The 20,639-nt window shown below is 39.4% G+C and overlaps 1 protein-coding gene across 1 annotated transcript; it reads left to right on the top strand.

The window, feature by feature from the left end:
* The first annotated feature begins 11,322 nt into the window (after positions 1-11,322).
* GZMK (granzyme K) lies at positions 11,323-20,429 on the top strand. The gene is made up of 5 exons (XM_047761502.1): positions 11,323-11,504; positions 11,795-11,942; positions 17,041-17,191; positions 17,968-18,237; positions 20,020-20,429. Exons 1-5 carry the CDS (start codon positions 11,441-11,443, stop codon positions 20,179-20,181), a joined length of 795 nt encoding a protein of 264 aa, XP_047617458.1. The 5' UTR covers positions 11,323-11,440; the 3' UTR covers positions 20,182-20,429.
* Positions 20,430-20,639: the final 210 nt, after the last annotated feature.

Below are 20,639 nucleotides of genomic sequence, written 5' to 3'. Positions count from 1 at the left end.
TGTCCCTCCACCCTGCCCACACCTCTGAGATTAGTCCCTTCACTAACATCTCTTCATTTAAATCACCCGAGTCAGAATCTATTTCCTGACAAGATCTGATTGAAACAGGTATCTTTCAGCGGTAACATCCTGTGATTCTAACACTTGTAGCCCAAGCAGACACTTTGTCGAAACAACATCCGGAAAGACATACATTGTGGGCACTGGAATTATGACTTCCAAAGCAGGTGGGTTTTGCTCCGCCCTACGAGTTAGTAACACTATCTGGGCTATTTCTTTACCTCAAGATTTTAGACTACAAAAGGATCTATCTAATTATATTGTTTACTAAACAGCTACCTTTAAAAGCACATATATAAAAACATGTATAAACACTAAGATAGTATTACTGGTGAGGGTTCAGGTATAAACTTGTGGTCACTAAGGAACTGGAAAAGGCAGAGTCACCCTGTGGAAGCCTTGCCTGAACAGGCTCGTCTCTTACTTTCATTGTCCACATTCTGATTATCCTTCTGTGTATGTTCCATGTTGATCTTGTTTTGTGTCCAGGACTCAATTCATGATCCATAAAGTGAATTTCAGCAGGGACTAATCCTTCATTGCTAAATTGCTATGGAGTCTTGGCTTCACTCTGACACACTTGGCAAAATGCTGGCTGCCTCTTTTATTCCTTGTTTTCCCATCAGAAGAATAACCTTTATTTAATAAGTTTAAAACATAGTTCAAGATGCCAATTGTGGCCAATGGTTATTATTACTACTTTAAAACTTGAGAATGCAGCAATTTCCCCCAGAAAACTATTTTTTAAATAAAATATAGGTTTACCACTTATTGGTTTTTGACTCAGAGATTTTACATCAATTTTTCTGACCCTATTCCCTAAGAGGATTGGCAATTTGGATGCACACAACCTTTCTCATCACCCATCTCTTCTCACCCCGGATCTCTTCTGACACTTTCACAAAACAGCCTTGTGAGAATAAAAGCCAGAAGAATGAACAAGGAAGAGTATTTTAGATGTCTGGGATGGAAAGCTGACAGGTCTCCTAGGTCTGCTAGGAGAGTTTTCCTTCTTCCCTGAACTATGAATTATTAAAATCCTCCCCATTGTATAAAGCACCTTGAGCACTTTGATTTGGCTCTCACAACAAGCATTTTTGGCTTTGGTTTGGGTCGGTCTCTTTGCATGCTGTCAGCTGGGGCTGCAACCTGCTGGCTTGGATCCTAAGACCTCTGAGAGCAGGAGACTTTGTTCTTATTACAGCAGGTGCCTGGCAGTTAGTAACACAAGGGAAGTGTCACTCAGAGAAGGACCTTCTTTACTAATACCATGCTACCGCACTGCCCGCCTTCCCATGTTCTAGTACACGGTAGCTGGGAGTGCCTTCTGTGCGGGTTTAGGTGCCGTCTGTGAACCAGGAGCCCACGGTGTTCCTAGATCCCTCACTCTTTGTGTTCTTCGCTTCTTCAGAGAGCTTTTTAAATGAGGAGAGCACTCTCTAATTGAACTTTTAAATATTTCTCTAGCCACCTCCCACACAACATACACACATACACTGGGCAGAAATACATTTGCTTTAGCACTTACAGTATGACAGTTTTAAACTGGAAACTGTCCCTGGAAGCATCAGTTCAGGAACTTCTAGCTTATCAATAACCCAACAATAAGCCCAAAAAAAGTCTTTGGATTTTTACTTTTAATTACGAATTTTGTTGTATATTGTTAGAGAATAATAGTCTATGTTATATTATTAGTCCTTTGAAATTGATTCAGGCTTCCTTTATGGTACGAAACATGTCCTGCTTTGGAAATATTTCAAATGTGCTCAATAAAGCATGTTTTGTTATTCAGTTAAAAAATGTCATTCCTAGAGCCAGCCTCTTACATACTCAGAATAGGTGATGCCTGTGAGATGAGACTTAATCAGAACAAGGAATATTCTCTACCCAAACTATCTCCATCCTTGAAACCATACCTGATACTTCATCATTTTAGAGATGCTTCTTCTGAATCTTTAGAGGGTTTTTATTTAAGAAACAATAAATAAAATGAGAATACACTGTAAAGCAGTAACACCTTAAAATATTCCCTAGCTATGAGAAGTGGACGGGTGTCTGCTGACAAGAAGTCCTTGCAGATGAGGACTATTCAGAGAAGTAAGAATACTGAGAGTGGAGATTAAAGGTCCCCACTGTCAATTTTATTTGCTTCAGAATGTGGTGTTGACCAGTTATGATCATTCAGGTTTGGGGCAAATTTTAGAAAGCATAGTAAGAGAACTAAAAGACATATTTTCAAACTTAATTTTGTTTATTAAGGAAGAAATGGGCAGAAGTGGATTTTGAAACATGTTCTTTCCTGTTGACACATGTTCAAAGAATGTCTGGAGGAAATACTAAAAAGACAGACTGATTCAACTATTGGCATCAAATCACTTATAATTAAATACGGTTGCTATCTTGATATGAGGGAAAAGAAAAAAGAAGCTCCCCAATGTTATAATTTTGTTGATGAAGACAATGAAAATCTTAATTTAAAATTTATTTTCTGTATTTTGACTCTATCATTGTGAACTCCCTTGGAGACATTTGCTGAAATGGCTCTCTTACATTCCTAGCTCCTGATATTACCGATGTGAAGAGTACAGGGTGGGAGGGGGTGGCTTTCAAATTTCAAACACAGAATTGGCAACTATAAATATTCATCTATAAATATTTCTCCTTATAGTATAATTGTTGATGCTTCCTCCTAAAAATTCAGGGAAGGTAACAAGTTCTAAAATCTTGACTAAACACGTTTTATTTGGCCCAACACTCTGTCCATCCTTTTTCTCACTTAGTAAATCCACAGAATGTGCAGCATACTCTGTGGGGAGCAAAACAGGATATAAATCTACTTCTGTCCATCCACATCTTGCTAACAGAACCCCTATATTGTTCACGTTTCTATTCCTCATCAAAGGTGGTCCAAACCCCAGCTTGGCAGATGTGTCTAAGCCAAGCCAATGGGAAATCCAGTGACTGATTTCAAGAAGGCATGTATTCTTGTTTTGTCCAACTAGATGTGGGAAGGGAAAGGTGCCATCATGCTTCTGGAAAAGATGTGAGATCATAAAATACATCTATAGGAAGAGCTGCATAATTTATCCTTCACTTTAACCTTGTCATAGCCAGATGTGACACCCGGGACCCTGAGGCTGGTAAACATGAGGACTGTGGATGCACACCTGAGTCTTGACAGTAACACTGAGCCACTAGATTCATCAGCCCTGGTGCCCTACCCCTGAGCTTCTTGTTATATAACAAAGTGAATTTCCTTGTTGTTTAGGTTCCCCTGGGCTAGGTTTTCTGTTATTTGCAGCTGAAAGCATTCCTCGCTAGTACAAAATGCATAAGCACAATCTTCAAGAAGTTAACAATCTCAGAGATGAATATAATAAATACCACAATAAACATCTACCAAAATGTTAACTATTACTTATAAGGGTTCCTCTTGCTTTGAGAAGAGGCAAAAAGGACCTCTGCCTGGAATGATTAGGAAAACACTTCATGGAGAAGGCAGCATTTCCTATAGGACTTGAATAATAAGATAAGTGTTCTGATGGCATTGAAAAGGTGAGTAGAAAACAATCTATTCTCTCTTAAGAGAAAGGAAGCTAGACAAGAGTAGTAGAAGAAAAAGTTGCTGAAGCAATATTATGAAGAGAGGTCAAGGTGGAAAATTGGAAAATGTACACGTTTCCCACCATGAGTTCTATGGAATCCAGGTCCCTGGATAGGCTCTGCAAAAATGAATGTTCTTTAGTCTGACAAGTTTGAAACATTGAGCTTACTATATTCCCATATCCCCTTGGGTGTCAACAATACACATTAGCAATTATAGGTTCTGAAAATCCTACAAACTAGAACTACATTTAACTTTGTTTAGTTGCCTACATGTTTTTGAAAATTCTGGACAACAGAACTCTTTTTTTCCTCAGTACAAGTGTTATCAGTACACCTATGATTATTGCTCTGTGGTACATACCTTGGAAAAGGCTAGGCTAAAGAGAATAGAAGAGGCTTACAAAGAGAATTTGGAGAACAGGAAGAGGAAGTGGCAGTAAAGAGACAAACAGTGATTGAAGGGGTAAAAAACATCAGAACAGAGAGTGTGACAGGAGTCAGGGCAGAGGATGCTTCAAGGGAAAGCTGATCAGCAGAAAGAAAAGGTGCAAAGAAATCAAGGGGAATAAGGATTGAGACGAGCCTGCAAGATTCACCAATAGCATGTTTAGTGGCAAGAAATGAAAACAATTTGTGAGGATGAAAGTAAGAAATTGATTATTAGAGGAAACTCTGATTATGAAAGAAAAGGAATGATAAACTGAGGATCAAACATGTTCAAGTGAATACCTTTCATGAGTAGACCAGTCGGTGTGCTTGCATACAAAATTAATGTAGGGATGGCTAGCTGGCTGGCTGGCAGGTGGCTGGCTGGCTGGCTGGATACTAAAGGAATGAGCTAGTGAAGATGTAGACATGTAAGTTGCTATACAAAGAAATAATTAAAGATCCTGGGAGATGCAGAGATGAATATAGGTATCCCTCTCTGGAGCTGTTCCTGATTGGCCAGAAAGAAAAGATGAGTAATCGATAAAAAGTGAGAGTTCACCTTCAACTTCTGAAGTAAAGGTGAAACGATAGAAGGAAATGGGGAAAGATGAAGAGAGCCTAGAAAAGCTATTGTGGCCAGTGATCTAGAGAACAAACAAGAGGTGAGTGGAAGGATTTCTGGAGTACAATCAACACTCTACTCTTGAGCTGGGGGGCTAGGCTTGTGGGGTCCAGTGATTTTCTACAGCATACTCTTTCAGCTTGAATCTGAGAAAGCAAAGGGTAAGGGAGATGTAGAGCTCGGCAGTTCCACAGTGGAAGGTTAAGTGGGCCTGGACACCTGAGGTTGACAGCTGGGCCTTGTTAATAAGACCATCCTGCTCAGACTGAAAAGAGCTTAGATAAGTCCAGAAGAAATCTAGTGGATGTAGCTAAATTGTAAGAAGGCCAGTGATCTGAGATTCTGGTGAGAATAGAAAGTCTGTGTTTTGGACCTTGGAGAGAAGTAGAGGTGAATTAAGAAAGTTGTAGAAGAAAATAGGATTTACAAAGTTGAAGATCTGAAAGAAATAGCACAATTATTACATTTTTGCTAAAACCCATCCACTGACTTGTCAACCAACAATAAGAATTTAGTAAATTATTGTTTTATTGATTTATCTCTTCTCATCTTGGTGGGCTTTTTAATCAATATAGTTCTTTTGCCATTAGTGCATCAAACTTACACTAAGTCTTGCAAAAATGCGAAACATGCTTTATTTTTTAGCTTATAATCACCAAGATTTTCAGAAACAGGCTCACAGACATTGAGAACAGACTTGTCCCTGCTTGGGGGGGAAGGGGGTGGACTGGGAGTTTGAGTTGGTAGATACCAAGTATTACATTTTGAATAGACAGTCGGGAGTTCCTGTTGTGGCTCAGTGGTTAACGAATCCAACTAGGAACCATGAGGTTGCAGGTTCGATCCCTGGCCTCTCTCAGTGGATTAAGGATCCAGCATTGCCGTGAGCTGTGGTGTAGGTTGCAGATGTGGCTTGGATCCCACATTGCTGTGGCTGTGGCTGTGGCTATGGCCTGCAGCTATAGCTCTGATTCGACCCCTAGCCTGGGAACTTCCACATGCCACGGGTGTGGCCCTAGAAAAAAGACAAAAAAAAAAGAATAGATAGTCAATGAGATCCTACTGTACAGCACAAAAAACTATATTCAGTCTCTTGGGATAGAACATCATGGAAGATAATATGAGAAAAAGAATGCATATATATGTATTACTGGGTCACTTTGCCATACAGCAGAAATTGGCAAAACATTGTAAATCAACTATAATTTAAAAAAGAAAATTATCATATATGTTGTGGTCAGAATTGGGGACAATAAATTTTCTCTTTTTTACCAATTCTATAAAAATGCTATTTTTATGCTAGGTCCCTAATGAGGAATTTTAACTAAAGCATTATTTTATTTGTACTTATTCTGATTTACTCATCATCAAATTCATTTATTATTACTCTTATCTTCTTTGATGGAGCTGTAAGAGCTCTTCATATATTAAAGATATTATTTGAGGGCAAAAGTTTTATCATATGTCTTTGGATATTGCCTATGAGGTTTTTTTTTCCCTTACAAAAATCAAAGTTTTATGCACTCTAACATATTGGTGGTTTACTTTATGCCTTCCTCTCTCTAACATTGTTTTTAACTTACCATTTCATCTAGCATTTATAATGATTTCATTTCTTTCACAGAAAATCTTTTATCCACCTTGAATTTATTTGTGATAAAGAGTAGGCTAGGGAGTTAAGGATTAGTGGGTATGGGGCAGGGGAATGTACACATCTGTGTGTGTGTGTGTGTGTGTGTGTGTGTGTTTTGTTTGGTTAATCATTCACCTTTGGAAAAAGTATTTCTATCACACTTAGAACTGTGTGACAATTTCTCCTTGAATTCACTGTAAGTAAAAAAAATTAAGGAGTACCGAATCAATTGATTTACTGAGTTCTAGCTTGGCCATAGCATTTATGTGTTTCCCTCATTAATGAATCTGACCATCCCCTCTGAAATGCTTACTATTTTGCCTGCTGTGAGTTTATTTTATGAAACAGATCTGATTTGTTTAAACAACTGAATAGCTTTCAAAATGATAAGATTATTTCTTTTAACAGATCTGTTTCTCCTGCAAAAAGATATATTTGATTTGGGACATATCACAGTATCTGAGATGTTCAAATATAAATGCAAGTGTTTCGTTTTAAGTCCTCCTATCCTCCACTGGTTGTTTCTTTCTTCTACCATGTTTATTTTTCTTCCTTTCCCTTCCTGCTTCCACCTTTCTTCTAGTCTCTATCACCAGGTCCTTTCCATATCATCTTTCCCTTGACCTGGCTACATACTGACCCCAGTTTTCTCTCTAAAGCCCCATTGGGCTCACTTCAGTTCCTCTGTGCAAGGCCGTGTTCCTACAAGTAAGTTGCTGAGAGAGAGGTCAGGGCTGCAAACCTTCCGTTGGCAGGCATCCATGTGGAAAGGATTTTCACATGTGTAAATCTTTTAGGACAAACACTGCAGACAGTGTGAGTGATCTGCCTTGGGTCCAGTGACATCACAGGACCACCCCACCTGGGACTTTCCCTCCCATAACATTTCAACTCAGTGAAAATGAACATCAAAAGCAACCCTGAAAAAGAAAAGAAAAAGAAGAGGTGTCACAGAAGGGCAAACTGAAACCTAGAGAAAAAAGGTGAGATAAGGACAGTGTCTGACTAGACAGCCAGCTCTGTGTGTAATGGGAAATCCCCCTTTGCCAAATTCTCGAGGTGTTTCCATGCAGTAATTCCTTATGCCAAGATCCTTTACTCACCCACTGTAGCTCTCATCTACTACAGTTATTTCATAGTTGACCTGGAGAGGAGGGAAGGAGGAGAAGGAGGAGGAGGTCAAAGGACCAGGGTTACTTAACTCAATAGTGGTGAGTAGGAAACACATGCATAGTTAATGAAGATAATTAATATGCAAAATATGTTCTGATTAAAAGTTAAGGCAGAAAAAGATACAACAAATCTCCCTCTGTCTTACTCTCATCACTATCATCATTCCTCCGAGGGGACATGATAGAGCAGTTCTTTGGATGAAGTATTTTCAATGAAATAGCTTAGAAAAAGACAGTGCTCCATGTGCCCCAACCCAGCTCACCCAGTTTCTCTGCATTGAGGTTAAGGCTCAAGCTCCAGGTCTGAGTCAAGGGATACTTTGCTTTCCCATGCAATGGCTCTCAAGCTTATCCGTTTTAAGGAAACTCATAGGAGCGATGGCCATATTCTGACGCAGGATTTATTTTCTTGAGATCTTTAGACATAATGTCATCCTATAGCACCCCAATAGCCCTCCCTCCTCCAATTTTTAAAACTGCCATGGTTTCATCATTATTGTTAGCAGATGCATTTACTAGATTAGCTAAACCATTGCTGGACAGAAATTAAGGCCCGGAGGGTGGTGGTCACAAAGGAAGGACCCCAGGGGAATTCTGCCAAATCCTGATGTCAAGTGCCTGGGGAGGATTGGACAGTCAGAGGAATCTTGGAAACCTTGGTGTTGGAAAACTTTTCAAAGGAGGCCAAAAGGGAAGAGATGAAAAGGGCTTGAACCAGACCTGCTTGGCAGTTTTATCTACAGAGCAGTGCTCAAACCACCTGTGGGGAAGACCAGGTGTGTTTTGGAACTTTGTTCATTTGTTTGGTTTTTGTTTCAGTTCATTGTGGACTGAATACTTTTGTACAATACGACACAAATGAGTAGAAAATTAAAATGTTTAAAAAGGCATACAAAATGCATGCCTTATTTTAGGATTAGATTGGACAGACATTAAATTACATTTCATTAAATAAAAAATAAATTAGTGTAAAGTCATGATAAATGGCTGTAACAGCTTCTAAACTCTGTCTTCATCTTGCCTGAGATAGGTGATAAACAGGTCTGGCTCTTCCTTATTTCTCCACAGGTCTGGAGGCCACAATTTGAGTAACAAGGCTTTAGAGGGCATGGCTCATGAATATGATGAAGTGGGTGTCTGGACTGGCAAAGAAAGCCCAGTGGAAAGAACCATACCTGGTCTTTGGAGCATCCAGAGAGCTGTTCTATATGGGTCTCTCAAAACACAGAAGGGTCGAGAGAGAGGAGGGATGGAGGAAAACAGAAACCCCAAGCTCAAAATCAGCATCTCCAAGAGCAGCTAATAAGGACAGCTGAATACAACACAGCAAAGGAAACTCAAGGACCCCAACCCATGAACCAGTCCCTCGCTGAGCACTGCCTTGCACTTGCTCAGCCCAGCACAGCTGCTTCAAAATCCATCCAAAACAAACAAGGCTGTTCCCGCAGCAGACTCAACAGAACAAAAACCAACACCCAGAAATAAATTAGATCGCAGAACTCATCATGTTACATAGCCCACTGTTCTCAAATCCAGGATTCTGAATGTTATAACAATGATACTATTAACCCATGCATCATTCTAAAGCTAAAACCAAATAACTCGTTACTATCGACCAACATGATTCTCAGAATTTTCCAGGTCAGCTACAAGAAAGAGTTATGAGACTGTCTTCCCAACTGAACTAAATCTCACCATGTCTAATTGCAGTGTATATGGGTAAATCCTTTTTCCCTCTGCACAGCCAGCTTGTCTCTTAGAGCATCTAAGCCCCAGAACTTCTCAAAGCAGGGCAGGCAGGTAGTCAGGTTGAAAGCCACATGGGGTCTGGAGCCAGCACCTAAGAGTTTAAGAACTGACTCTGCCACCTGCTAGCTCGGTCATCTCCCTCAAGCCCTCATCCACAAAACAAGACTAATGATAGACACCTCCCTGGAGATAGAGTAGAAAATGCCTAGCCATTTGTAAAAATCTGTGTGGATGTTATTCACTACAAAGAAATAAGCATCTGAGCGAAACGTTTTTAATCAATGTCCCCCCTCAGCCCCGCCAGAAATGAGGCTTTGTCTTTTACACAGTTCATTTCTTCCTTATAGTTCAAATTACTTCCACATGTCTCATATTATCTTTCTTATGTTCCCAACATCTCTGAGATATGCTGGGGACTGGCATCATCACATCCACTTTAGAGCTTGCAGAAGCAGCACCTGAGGGACCCATCAAGGTACCCCAACAGGGACAAAGATGACTTGAAAAGAAACAGTGACGTTTAGCTGGAACTAACAAGTTTGCTTTGTTATGTGTGTGGCTTTTCTTAATCTGTCTCTTCCTTACTTCACCCACAGGTCTCTGTGACAGGAAGTCACTGCTCTGTTTTGCTTTTGTTAAATTCTTCTAATTTTCTATGCAAGAAAGTATTACTGTTGCTGTACCCCTGCAAAGTGAAAACAGGATATTTCTTAAATTCTGTGCTCTGGCGGTATATTTATTAATATACAAGTCATTCCAGATCAGGCAAATGATTTGGTCCAGGTGGTATGTAATGTGACCTCAGGCAAATTACTTTGTCTCCTTGAGCATATTCCTTCAGTTGTGAACATAATATATAATATTAAAAACTGTATAGTAATGTAATGTAAATATAAATAAAAATGTTTGTCCTACCTTCCTCACAGACATGAGGCATGAAAACATATAGATGATCATGTAAAGAGAATTTTGGAAATAAATTTAGAGCACTTCACTTATTTATTACATTATTGTGTATAATATGTAATATTGTTTACTATTATTCCTATTGACTTGTGTTAGAAAACAATTTTGTAGGAGTCTTTTGCAATCTGCTAAAAGACTCTGGATTTCAATTCTCCTTTAAAAAAAAAAAAGATAGCATGTATATCTCTTGGAAAAACAAAAATAAGATCTGTTAATTCAAGGTAAATTTTGGTCCATGTGTCTGGAAAGTGCTTGGGGTGGTGGTGCGTGATTTGTCTGTAACTAATTTTATAACATTTGCTCTATTGATCAGCACTCAGTACAAATAGAATCTCATTGAATCTTAAGTCTAATACCTTTTGTAGTAAAGGAGAAAGTACAGTAGAAAGCCTGGCAATGTGTTTCATCTGGTCCTGGAGAGAATGACAAAATACAGTCCTTGATTTTTTTTTCTCGATTTCTAGAAGATATTATTATTAAGGCCCTGGATAAACATATGGTCATTTTCAATTAAAAAATGAGTAAAAGAGAGACATGAAATTAAAAATATGCTGCCAATGTTCCCCTTTAATAACATTATGAAATCTCCCAGAAATGTAACTAAAATTTAACCAAATTTGGTCAAATTTAGAGAAAATGCATGACTGGGAATATGTCTGCTACAAAACATATGGGTTTCTCTGGCTGATGTACAGGCTTTGGCTAAGCCTTATTGTAAAGCAACCATGGTCTGTGCAAGGTTCTGTGTCTCTCTGCATAATAAATCTATGTCCAAATGAAAAATAGAGAGAAACTAAATATGATAGGCAGCATGTTCTGCCAGGAAAAATAGTAAGTATTGCTTTAGAGCAATGGACATCTTTAAACTCTGTCTGCCACTTCATTAAGTTCTTATGACTTAGATATTTTTAATTCTCTCACCATCTCCAACCTGAGTACTTATACAGATACTGAAGATGGTTAACTCCAGAAATGAGTTCTTTAGAGAACGCATACCTCTCCTCAAAAAGTGCTAAAAGCATAATTCTGAAACTCCCCAAACTGATATAATCCTTTAATCTTAGGTGTGAAAAACTTTACGCCTAGAACACTTGTGGTGAGAAAGTTAAATCGGCAGACTCAAACCTCAGTCTTCAGAATCTTCTTCCTTCACCAACACAGTCAGAATATTTCATGTGGGCTTCTTAAATCTAAGCCATTAACATGACTACATTTTCTTCTTTTTTTCTATGTTTCCTAATAGCTGGGATGTATATGACTCCAGAGTGTAAGTATCTTCTTGACCTACCACGTGTGAACATTAAATGAATTTCTAGTGATTGTATTGTTACATTATAAATGAAGATGATTTTTACATCCAGGTCAATCCCTCCAAACTGTAATGTATTATACAATTGTTCATCAGTAAAATCATAATAACTATTAGATGACTGTAGGGGTTTTTTTGTTTTTGTTTTTGTTTTAAATCTTTGAAAGTGGCATAGTGGCTGTCAAAGGAATTACATGGAATAATCTGCTTAGATCTTTTATGTTAAATCTTTTGGTTTTCTTTTGGAGGTTTCAACATGGAGATTGTTGGAGGGAGAGAAGTGTCCCCTCATTCCAAGCCTTTTATGGCTTCCATCCAGTACAGCGGTCATCACATTTGTGGGGGAGTTCTGATCCACCCACAGTGGGTGCTGACAGCAGCCCACTGCTACTACCGGTGAGTACTATGCTTCTATGTTTTTCCTCATGTTGGCCAGAAGGGAAGCTCGCTTCTCCCAGGAGAGAGTGTGGTCCACCATTAGCTTCTATGATAACTGACCAACTGGTGGAGTTTATTTCCTCTCTCCTACATTCACAATTCTACCCTGGGTTTTCCTTTTCTGGGAGATCTGGGCAACCTGAGAGACTAACTCAAGTCCCTCCTATAATGCCAGGGGACACAGCAATGGTAACAACTGAAGTGGCAGTATTCCTGACCTTGTTGCGGGAACTCAGACAACATGATTTTGCACTGCATTTTGCAAATGAATAATAATAGTAGTACATACCTGCATCACAGGATTTTAAGGGTCAAATGATATCTATTTAAATAGCTTAGCATGTTTAGCACATTGTAAGTATGAATAAATTGCAGCTATTATCGGTATTATACGTATAAGGAGCCTGCTTTGCTAATGGATTTTTTTTAGACCCCTTACCTTAACTCTTCTGCCCAGCCCCCACCCCAGAAATCTGAAGCCTACAGTTTGGGAATCACAGCTATAAGGGGCAATAATCTCCCTAGGTTTTTTTTTTTGTTTTGTTTTTTAAAAAAGATAATTTCACAGATAAAGAGAGGGACTGAGTTAATTCTCCTGGGATACTTTGGACGAAATCTTTTCTAAAGAGAGACAATAATCTCTCAGCCTATGATGTCTTACTTCAGCTAAAAACATCCAAAACCTTACTTTGGATGCTGCAACCTACGTAAAAGGAAAAGCAATAGAAAATTAATGTGGTGTTTGTTGTTGCTTCATTTGTTTGTTTTGGTTTTGAGGGTTGTTTTTTGTTTGTGTGTTTCTTCCTTATATTTCTGGCCTGAATATACTGAGAAGAGGTGGGACCTTCTCCTTTCCCTACAAACCTGACAGCATTTCACTTGAGAACCATTAGCCGTAATGGTTTACTCTCTAGGCATCAGCTGTATCTAAATGAAACAACTGAATTTACTTGCTTCTCCATGTTTTAGGGGTTTTGCTTGGTTGTCCCATCTTAATGAGGATGAACACAAATTGGAAATTTTGAAGTCTGCAAACTGTGAGGACTTCTGTTTTATTTTTAAATAACAAACCACTAATTTCCAGTTTAATAGGGCTACTCCATTTATGCAGGGTTCTTGCTGTCATAGAAATCACGCTTCTGTCCCCATCACCTCTGTCCTTTCCAGGGCACTTGTCACCCAGGGACCAAACAGGCAGAAGGTGACTATCAATAAATGTTCACTCAATTCAAAATATGCACATCTTCAAATATGCTTATGGTTACACTTTCAAATGGATTACAACCTTCCCAGATGCAGAGCTTGACTTATTACAAATGCTGAACAAATGCTGGATAGAAAGAAGGAAATAAACTGGAAAGGGGTTTGGTTTTTGGTTTTTTGCTAAGCTAAAAACACAGTATGTGAAGTCCTTCACAGATCATTAAGTGCTATCCAAAGGTAAATCATAAGTTAGATTTTAAATTTTGTCAAGTGAACTTGACTCAGTAGATTCCCAAGTTGACAGTTTGGTAAAGAAGAGGCCTTGAAGTCAAAAACAAAAACCTTTTGCTAAATATTATTTTAAATGGCTGAAGTTTAAAGAACTCCGGAATATGTGGATCAGATTTCCTCTACAGGACACTTGGGTGTAAAAATGTAGGCAGACTGGTGCTTAGAAAAATATTAAGCTTTATGAAATCCCAAATATTTATGAAATAGTTCAATGGTGGCTTCCCACAAATGTACTCCCAAGTATCCTGTGGGAACAGCTTACTAACCCAGGCCCCTCTCTCAGCAAAATGCTGAAGGAGGCCAAGTCCAGAGTGTTTTTTCTCACTACCTACCCACATTAACTTCCTCACTTAGTCTCTCGGCCCCTTTATGAGTTGCCATGCCAATTATAAAAGGAAACCGACTTTAAAAAGCTTTCTGTATAATATTATTTTCAGCATTTCAGTTTATCAGAAGCAAAACTCTAACCACCTCTTGTCCCCTGTCTTCCTGAGTCTCCTCCAATGCCTTCTCTGACTGAACACTCCCCGCCCCCTCACCCGCCTAAAATCACACAAGACTCCCTGAGTAGAACGGTTAAAAATTCAGACCCTGGGTTCAAACCAACTGAGCTTTAATCCTGCCTGCATCTGCATTCTGAAGCCTCCACTTAGTATCTGTGAGACTTTTTAAGTTTGTTAATTTACCTAACCGTCAATTTCCCCATCTGCAAACTGGGGATGATCATATCTCCCTTACCGGCTGTTGCAAGGGTTCAATGAAGGTAAATAAGTAAAATACTTCACCCAAAACCTGGCACACTTAACAATAACTTAATAAATGTTATCTAATGGTATATTCACATCTGTACCTTCCATGGTAATCACTGAGGAACAAATTTCATGGTCCAACTATGTTGATGGGATAGGGACGTAGCAGCCCTTCTGTGACAGCCAGGTCATTCCCTCCTCTCTGAGACAAGAGATCTCCAAGAAATAGGGACTCTGCCTTCACTATTACACCCAGAGGAATGGGTTTAAGCAGAAACACTACTCAGGAGTGAGAAACACTCCTCAGGCTGGCAGAGGAAATACAAGGTGTAAAGGGGCTTGGCATAGGGCTTACAAAGTTAAGCCCCTATGCCCTCTCCCTTGGCCTTGGCATCACAAAAGCTGGTCCTGATTCTCCTACTTCTGATGTGTGACACCCCTGGTCAAAGAACGCTTTTCCCTAGTACAGACTATACAGCCCATCAGCTCTAACACTGAGAAGGGTTACTGATAGGTTCCATAAAGACAATGTTTATAGTTGTTTTCAGCGGACAATGAAAAGACTTACACTGAGCAATATATGGTTCTGCTCTGCATGTAGTTCTGTTCTAGGTAAGCCCAGACTGGCACTAGGAAAGCTGCATTTTAAACAAACACCTCCGGATGATTCTGGAGCAGGTGGTCCCAAGACCACCTGTGGAGCAAGACTACTTCTCCTCCATGTGAATTCAGAGCTGGATTTAGCAAAGGAGCGGGATCCTGGAACTCAGGTAATTCCAGGTATCCTGCAAAGCAGGAAAAAAAAATCAACCTTGTACTAGAGTACAATTGAAGTGTATCTGGAAATGGAAAGTTAGAAAGCATTCACGGTCTGCTTGGGTTGGTTTGGTATTAACATGTCTCAGTGGAGACAAAAGTAACCAAAACATTTCAAAGCCAGGAACTAATTAAGGAAATCAGTAAAAGATGAAGAAAAACCAGGAATTTTCTCAGCATCCTTCCCCTGGTCAGAGCTGACCGTCTATATCCCACATTTGTACCTCCCAGCCTCTCCTGCGATGGTCATTTATGTACGTATCCCTCTTTTCTATCAGAGCAGTAGACCCAGGGGCTGTATATCATTCTTCCTCTCCAAAGCCTTGGGTTTAGAGAGTATGCTGAATTTGACTATGAATTAATCCTTGGAAATCCGATCCACATCCTTTGAGAAATTTCATCCCCATCCTGATTTTGCAAGAGGCAAACTTTTCAACAAATAGAGCTGGAATTCCCAAAATAAACCAAAATAAACTCCTTTGGCAAAAACCAAGAAGAGGTAATTCTGGGCAGTCACGGTCCTGCCATATGTAAACCCCCTCCAGCGTAGCTATTCCCCAAACCTGAAACCACCTTTCCTTTTTCTGTATGTTTCTGTGATCTTTTTAATTTTTATTCATCTGTATACATGGGTATGTGTGTTTTTACTGTAATCTAGCCTGACCCTTTTCCATGGGACAGTGAAATAGTTTCATGTAAACAAATAAATATAATTCTTTTCATAACCTTCCTTGTTCCAACAAAAGGTTTTGAAATCGTTTCCTGAGAACACACATTAAAGTGGGATATTTTGGTAGTATGCAAATAGCTCCAAGGTGTGGTCAAGATCTCAAAAAAGTCATTTCTATTTTCATAAGTAAATAGAAATGTAATTTTATTCAACATACAGTAAATCAGATCAACTGTTGAAACACTCATACTAAAATTGTAAATGACCAGGGATTTTAAAACAAACAAACAAACAAAAAACCCTGTTGTTTCTTCATCTGACTCACCAGTTTTTATCCTCTAAATCTCCTCAATGGAATTATCAATGTCTACTAATTCTAAAGTGTCTTAATTTCAAATGATTTTTCCCTTGAGGGAAAAGTTTTCCTTTCTTGTCTACTTTAATTTCTAATTGAGAGGCCAGAACATGCAAGCACGTTGGCAGGCACCTAATGGACTTTATTTCCCCTGAGATGAGGTCTAGACACATCAAATTAGCAAATGTAGAGCTGAGTCTTTATCCTTCGGTCATTAAAACACAACGCTGGGAAGATGAAAAAGTTGTGGAGATAGATGGTGGTGAGGGATGAACAACAGCATAAACGTATTTAATGTATTTAATGCCACAGAATCATTTAAAAACAGCTGAAGTTGTAAATTTATGTTATGTATATTTTACCTCAATTTAAAAAATGGTGGATATAAATCACAACCCACAAACTCAAGAAATATAATTTCCTTTATTTTTACATAAATTAACACAATTTTATTGGAAACTTGATTTCAGCCAATTAGGCTTTTACCTTTTTTTTTTGCTTTTTAAGGCCACACCTGCAGCATATGGAAGTTCTCAGGGTAGGGGTCCAATTGGAACTACAGCTGCCAGTCTACACTACAGTTCACAGCAATGCTGGATCCTTAACCCACTGAGCAAGGCCAGGGATCAAACCTGAGTCCTCACCGATGCTAGTCAGGTTCGTTACTTCTGAGTCACAGGCAGGCATTCCCATGATTTTACTTCTTTTTCCCCAGAGTAAGGTGCAAGTTCTGATATTCTTTTGTAATGCTGAGCAGTTGGAATGGAATGGGATGGGTTTGGTCCTTGATATTATTCATTCATGACTGGGTCCACTGAGACCTCTGTCCCAGGAGTACCACCTAATCCTACACATGTTATCTTGGAGATGGTTCTTATTCCTGTGTGTATATGGCCTTCTCCACCACTTCTCCCTGCTGGGGGATTTAAGAATCATTGTTGTGTCTCCCTCTCTTTTTTTTTTTTTTTCAAGGTTTGCCAAAGGCCAGTCTGCCAAAGTGGTTTTAGGAGCACATTCTCTCTCAAAGAATGAGGCCTCCAAACAAACGTTTGAGATTAAAAAATTCATACCATTTCCAAGATTCACATCAGATCCTAAATCGAATGATATTATGCTGGTTGAGGTATGTAACACTGCCTTCCTTCAATTTCTTGAACATTTTTATATCACGTAGTTCAGCTGTTAAATCATCTACACAAAAGCATTTTGTTAGCATTCTCCCCCAGTTTGAGATGATTGTGACATACTCTATAAAGGTCGATTTTATTCCATTTACTGCCTTGAAGAAACAAGAATTTATCACAAATGCATCTGGGCTGTGTTTATCTAAGGAAAAATAGCTCTGATGCTCACATATGAGGAAGGAGAAAATCCCAACAGGCCCAAGGATCCACGCTGAAAGCTTTTTTCCCCAAATGCTTTTATAATTGGCAAATAAAAAATACAAGTCACTTATACAATAGAGCCAACCAAGTGACTTCAGGGACACAGAAGTGAGTTACAGCTTAGTCTAGACCATACCTCGTCTAGTCCAAACTTAGTCTAGACCATACTCAAGGGTCCTATCCAGCAGGAAATAGCCCAGCCCTCAAAGTCATGACCTATGGATGTTATTCCACAAAAAAAACCATCCAATGCAGAGCAAAGGCCAGTTTGCTCAAGACTGGGCAAAATTCCTGCTCTGTATAAGCTCCCTCCCAAGCATCACTGAGCTCTAACAGGAATGAAGAGCATGTTTAGCAAAGCAACAACCACAGATGCAGCTGTGGGCTACCACCAAAGTAGATTCAAAAAGAGGGACGCCCTCCTGAAACAGAGGGACCACACATACATCACTCAGGCTAATAACAGAATACTACTGGGGACAAATGATAATTTATTCTCTTTTCAATCTGTCAGCTCCGCAAGGCCGCAAAACTCAACAACCATATCCAACTGCTTCACCCAAGATCCAAAAATGATATTAGAGCTGGAACAAAATGCCAGGTTATTGGCTGGGGAGCCACTGACCCAGATTGTTTAAGCCCCTCTGACACCCTACGAGAAGTCACTGTTACTGTCATAAGTCGAAAAGTTTGCAACAGCCCAAGTTATTACAACCATGACCCTATTATAACTAAAACCATGCTATGTGCAGGAGACACCAGAGGCCAGAAGGATTCCTGCCAGGTAAGAACCTCTCACTCAAACAGGCATTTCAGGGTGCTGAGCTCCCTGAAATTTTGCACACTCACACAGAGGAGGAAAGGTGTGTAGAACACAGTATCACAACTCCAAAAAGCTGGGCTCCCTTTCTGCACAGCGTTCTCTATTCTTTCTCATGAGAGCGTGCCTAACACATAAACAAGACTCATTGAGTGTTTGCTCATCAGGATAATTGACTCTATCTGATATCTGTTTTTTTACTTTAAATTTTATTGAGTATAGCTGACTTACACTGCTGTGTTAGCTTCAGGTGTAAAGCAAAATGAACCATGTATCTGATAACTTTTACAGGCCCTCTCTGCGGGGTATTACCATCCTTAGAAAACCTACCAACTCTGAGGTCACTAGTGGTGATTAGAAGATAACATCTCAAAACCAACAAACAGAAAGAACTCACCTTTTAAATTAATCAATATAGAGGTCTTATAAGACTCAAATGCAAGAAGCTCAAATATATATTGTTTCTTAAGTAATGTTGACTGACTAAAAGGAAAACAGTCATATTTTCAAAATCTTTTGTTTCCTGAGGTAGTCAAATAAATAATAAACAAGTGATCATGTTTACAAGTGATGAAGGTTACCTAGCACAGAAGTATTACTAATTAAAAAAAAACCCACAATATTCAGGAGTTTCCATTGTGGATCATTGGGTTCAGGACTGGATGACATCTCCATGAGGATATGGGTTCAACCCCTGGCCTCTCGCAGTGGGTTAAGGATCCAGTGTTGCAGCAAGCCGAGGCAGGGGTCGCAGATGTGGCTCGGATCCTGCGTTGCTGTGGCTGTGGTGTAGGCCTCAGTTGCAGCTCTGATTCATCCCCTAGCCTGGGAACTTCCATATGCTGAAGGTATAATTGTAAAAAGAAAAACAAATAAATTAAATTTTTTAAAAATTTAAAAATACAATATTCACATCATACTGTATTAAACATTATTGAGAGGAGGGTGTGATGATTTCAAAGATCGTGTATAACTGCAGTGCCCACGATTGCCATCCTGCTAAGCCTCTATTTTCACAGCCAACCAAGTACAAAGTACTGCAGTTTTCCATGTGAAGGGCAGCAGAGGCAAAGACTGCTCTTCAGATTTGAAAGTCTGCTCCTAATCTAAAAGGCCAGGCTGCCCTCTCTATCGTCTTGTCACTCTCCTTGACAGGATTTTAGTTATATGTTTTGTTGCCAGAGTGAGTCCTCGAGAATCAATTCATTGAGTAAATATTGACTAGGTGTTGGGTATGTGCAAAGCCCCATGTTCAATTATATGAGGGTGCAAAAATGGGAATAAAGTAACAGAGAAGGTAAAGTCCCTGCCACCAGCCAAGACATTTACTCTAACACATTGCTCTTTTCTCCCAGTCTCAATCACAGCTATATTTCAGATCCATGGGCACCAAAAATCATGATTTTAAAAATTTATTTTATTTCAATGGGTCATTTCAAACTTTATGCCTACTCATTGCTTAATGAATAAAGCCCAACAGTTACTGATTACCAAAGGGTGTATGTATACAGAGCCTTAGACAGAGACGGGGACATGGACAAAGAGAGGCAGATAAACAGATGGAAAGAACCATGGCCTGGACAGAGACGGAGACACAGAGAACCTACACACTGAGTCAGGGGCTGTAGCGGACATTCAGGAGGACATAAAGGAACCAAAGACCCAGATAATAATCCTTCCAGTAATTAACAATTGGTGGTAGAAAAAGTTCAACAGCTTCTTATCTGCTCATTGTCTTCATTCCAGGGTGATTCAGGTGGCCCCTTGGTCTGCAAAGGTGCCTTCAATGCCTTAGTCTCTGGAGGTCGTAAATGTGGTGATGCCAGGAAACCTGGAATCTACATCCTATTATCCCGGAAATACCAGACTTGGATCAAAAGCAAGCTGGCCCCATCTCATCAAAACTAAGACTACAGATGATTTTCTTGGCTCTACCAGCTCCTTGGTTTTTTGGTTTGGGTTTTGTTTCATAATATGTTCTATAGGCCAACTTATCTTCAGAGGTAGTAGCTGAATGTGGTTCAAGTGGAGCACAGTTAGGATCCAATCCTGACCACTCAGGACTGATTTTGTTAAGGAAGCAAGTTCTCTTTCACATGTACCACTTATGTATTTCTACTATGCTGATTTTATTCTGAATAAAAATTAGAAAACTATCTGTTTGTCTTTTATGGAAAAACAAGGCACAGCAAACAATATATTCCCCTACTCCACTCAACCCCTCCCCCTTCCAAAAGGGGCAAAAAGGTGATTAAACCAGACAGTTACAGCATCTCCTTCAGCCAGATTTATGTTGCAATTTCTGCTAGAAACATCAAATTCAAATACCCCAACTCAAGCTTGCATGGCAGGTTAACAATCCAGCA

Source organism: Phacochoerus africanus, chromosome 1, assembly GCF_016906955.1.
Source record: "Phacochoerus africanus isolate WHEZ1 chromosome 1, ROS_Pafr_v1, whole genome shotgun sequence".
Classification (NCBI taxonomy): domain Eukaryota; kingdom Metazoa; phylum Chordata; class Mammalia; order Artiodactyla; family Suidae; genus Phacochoerus; species Phacochoerus africanus.
This window is presented reverse-complemented; position numbering and strand designations above follow the sequence as displayed.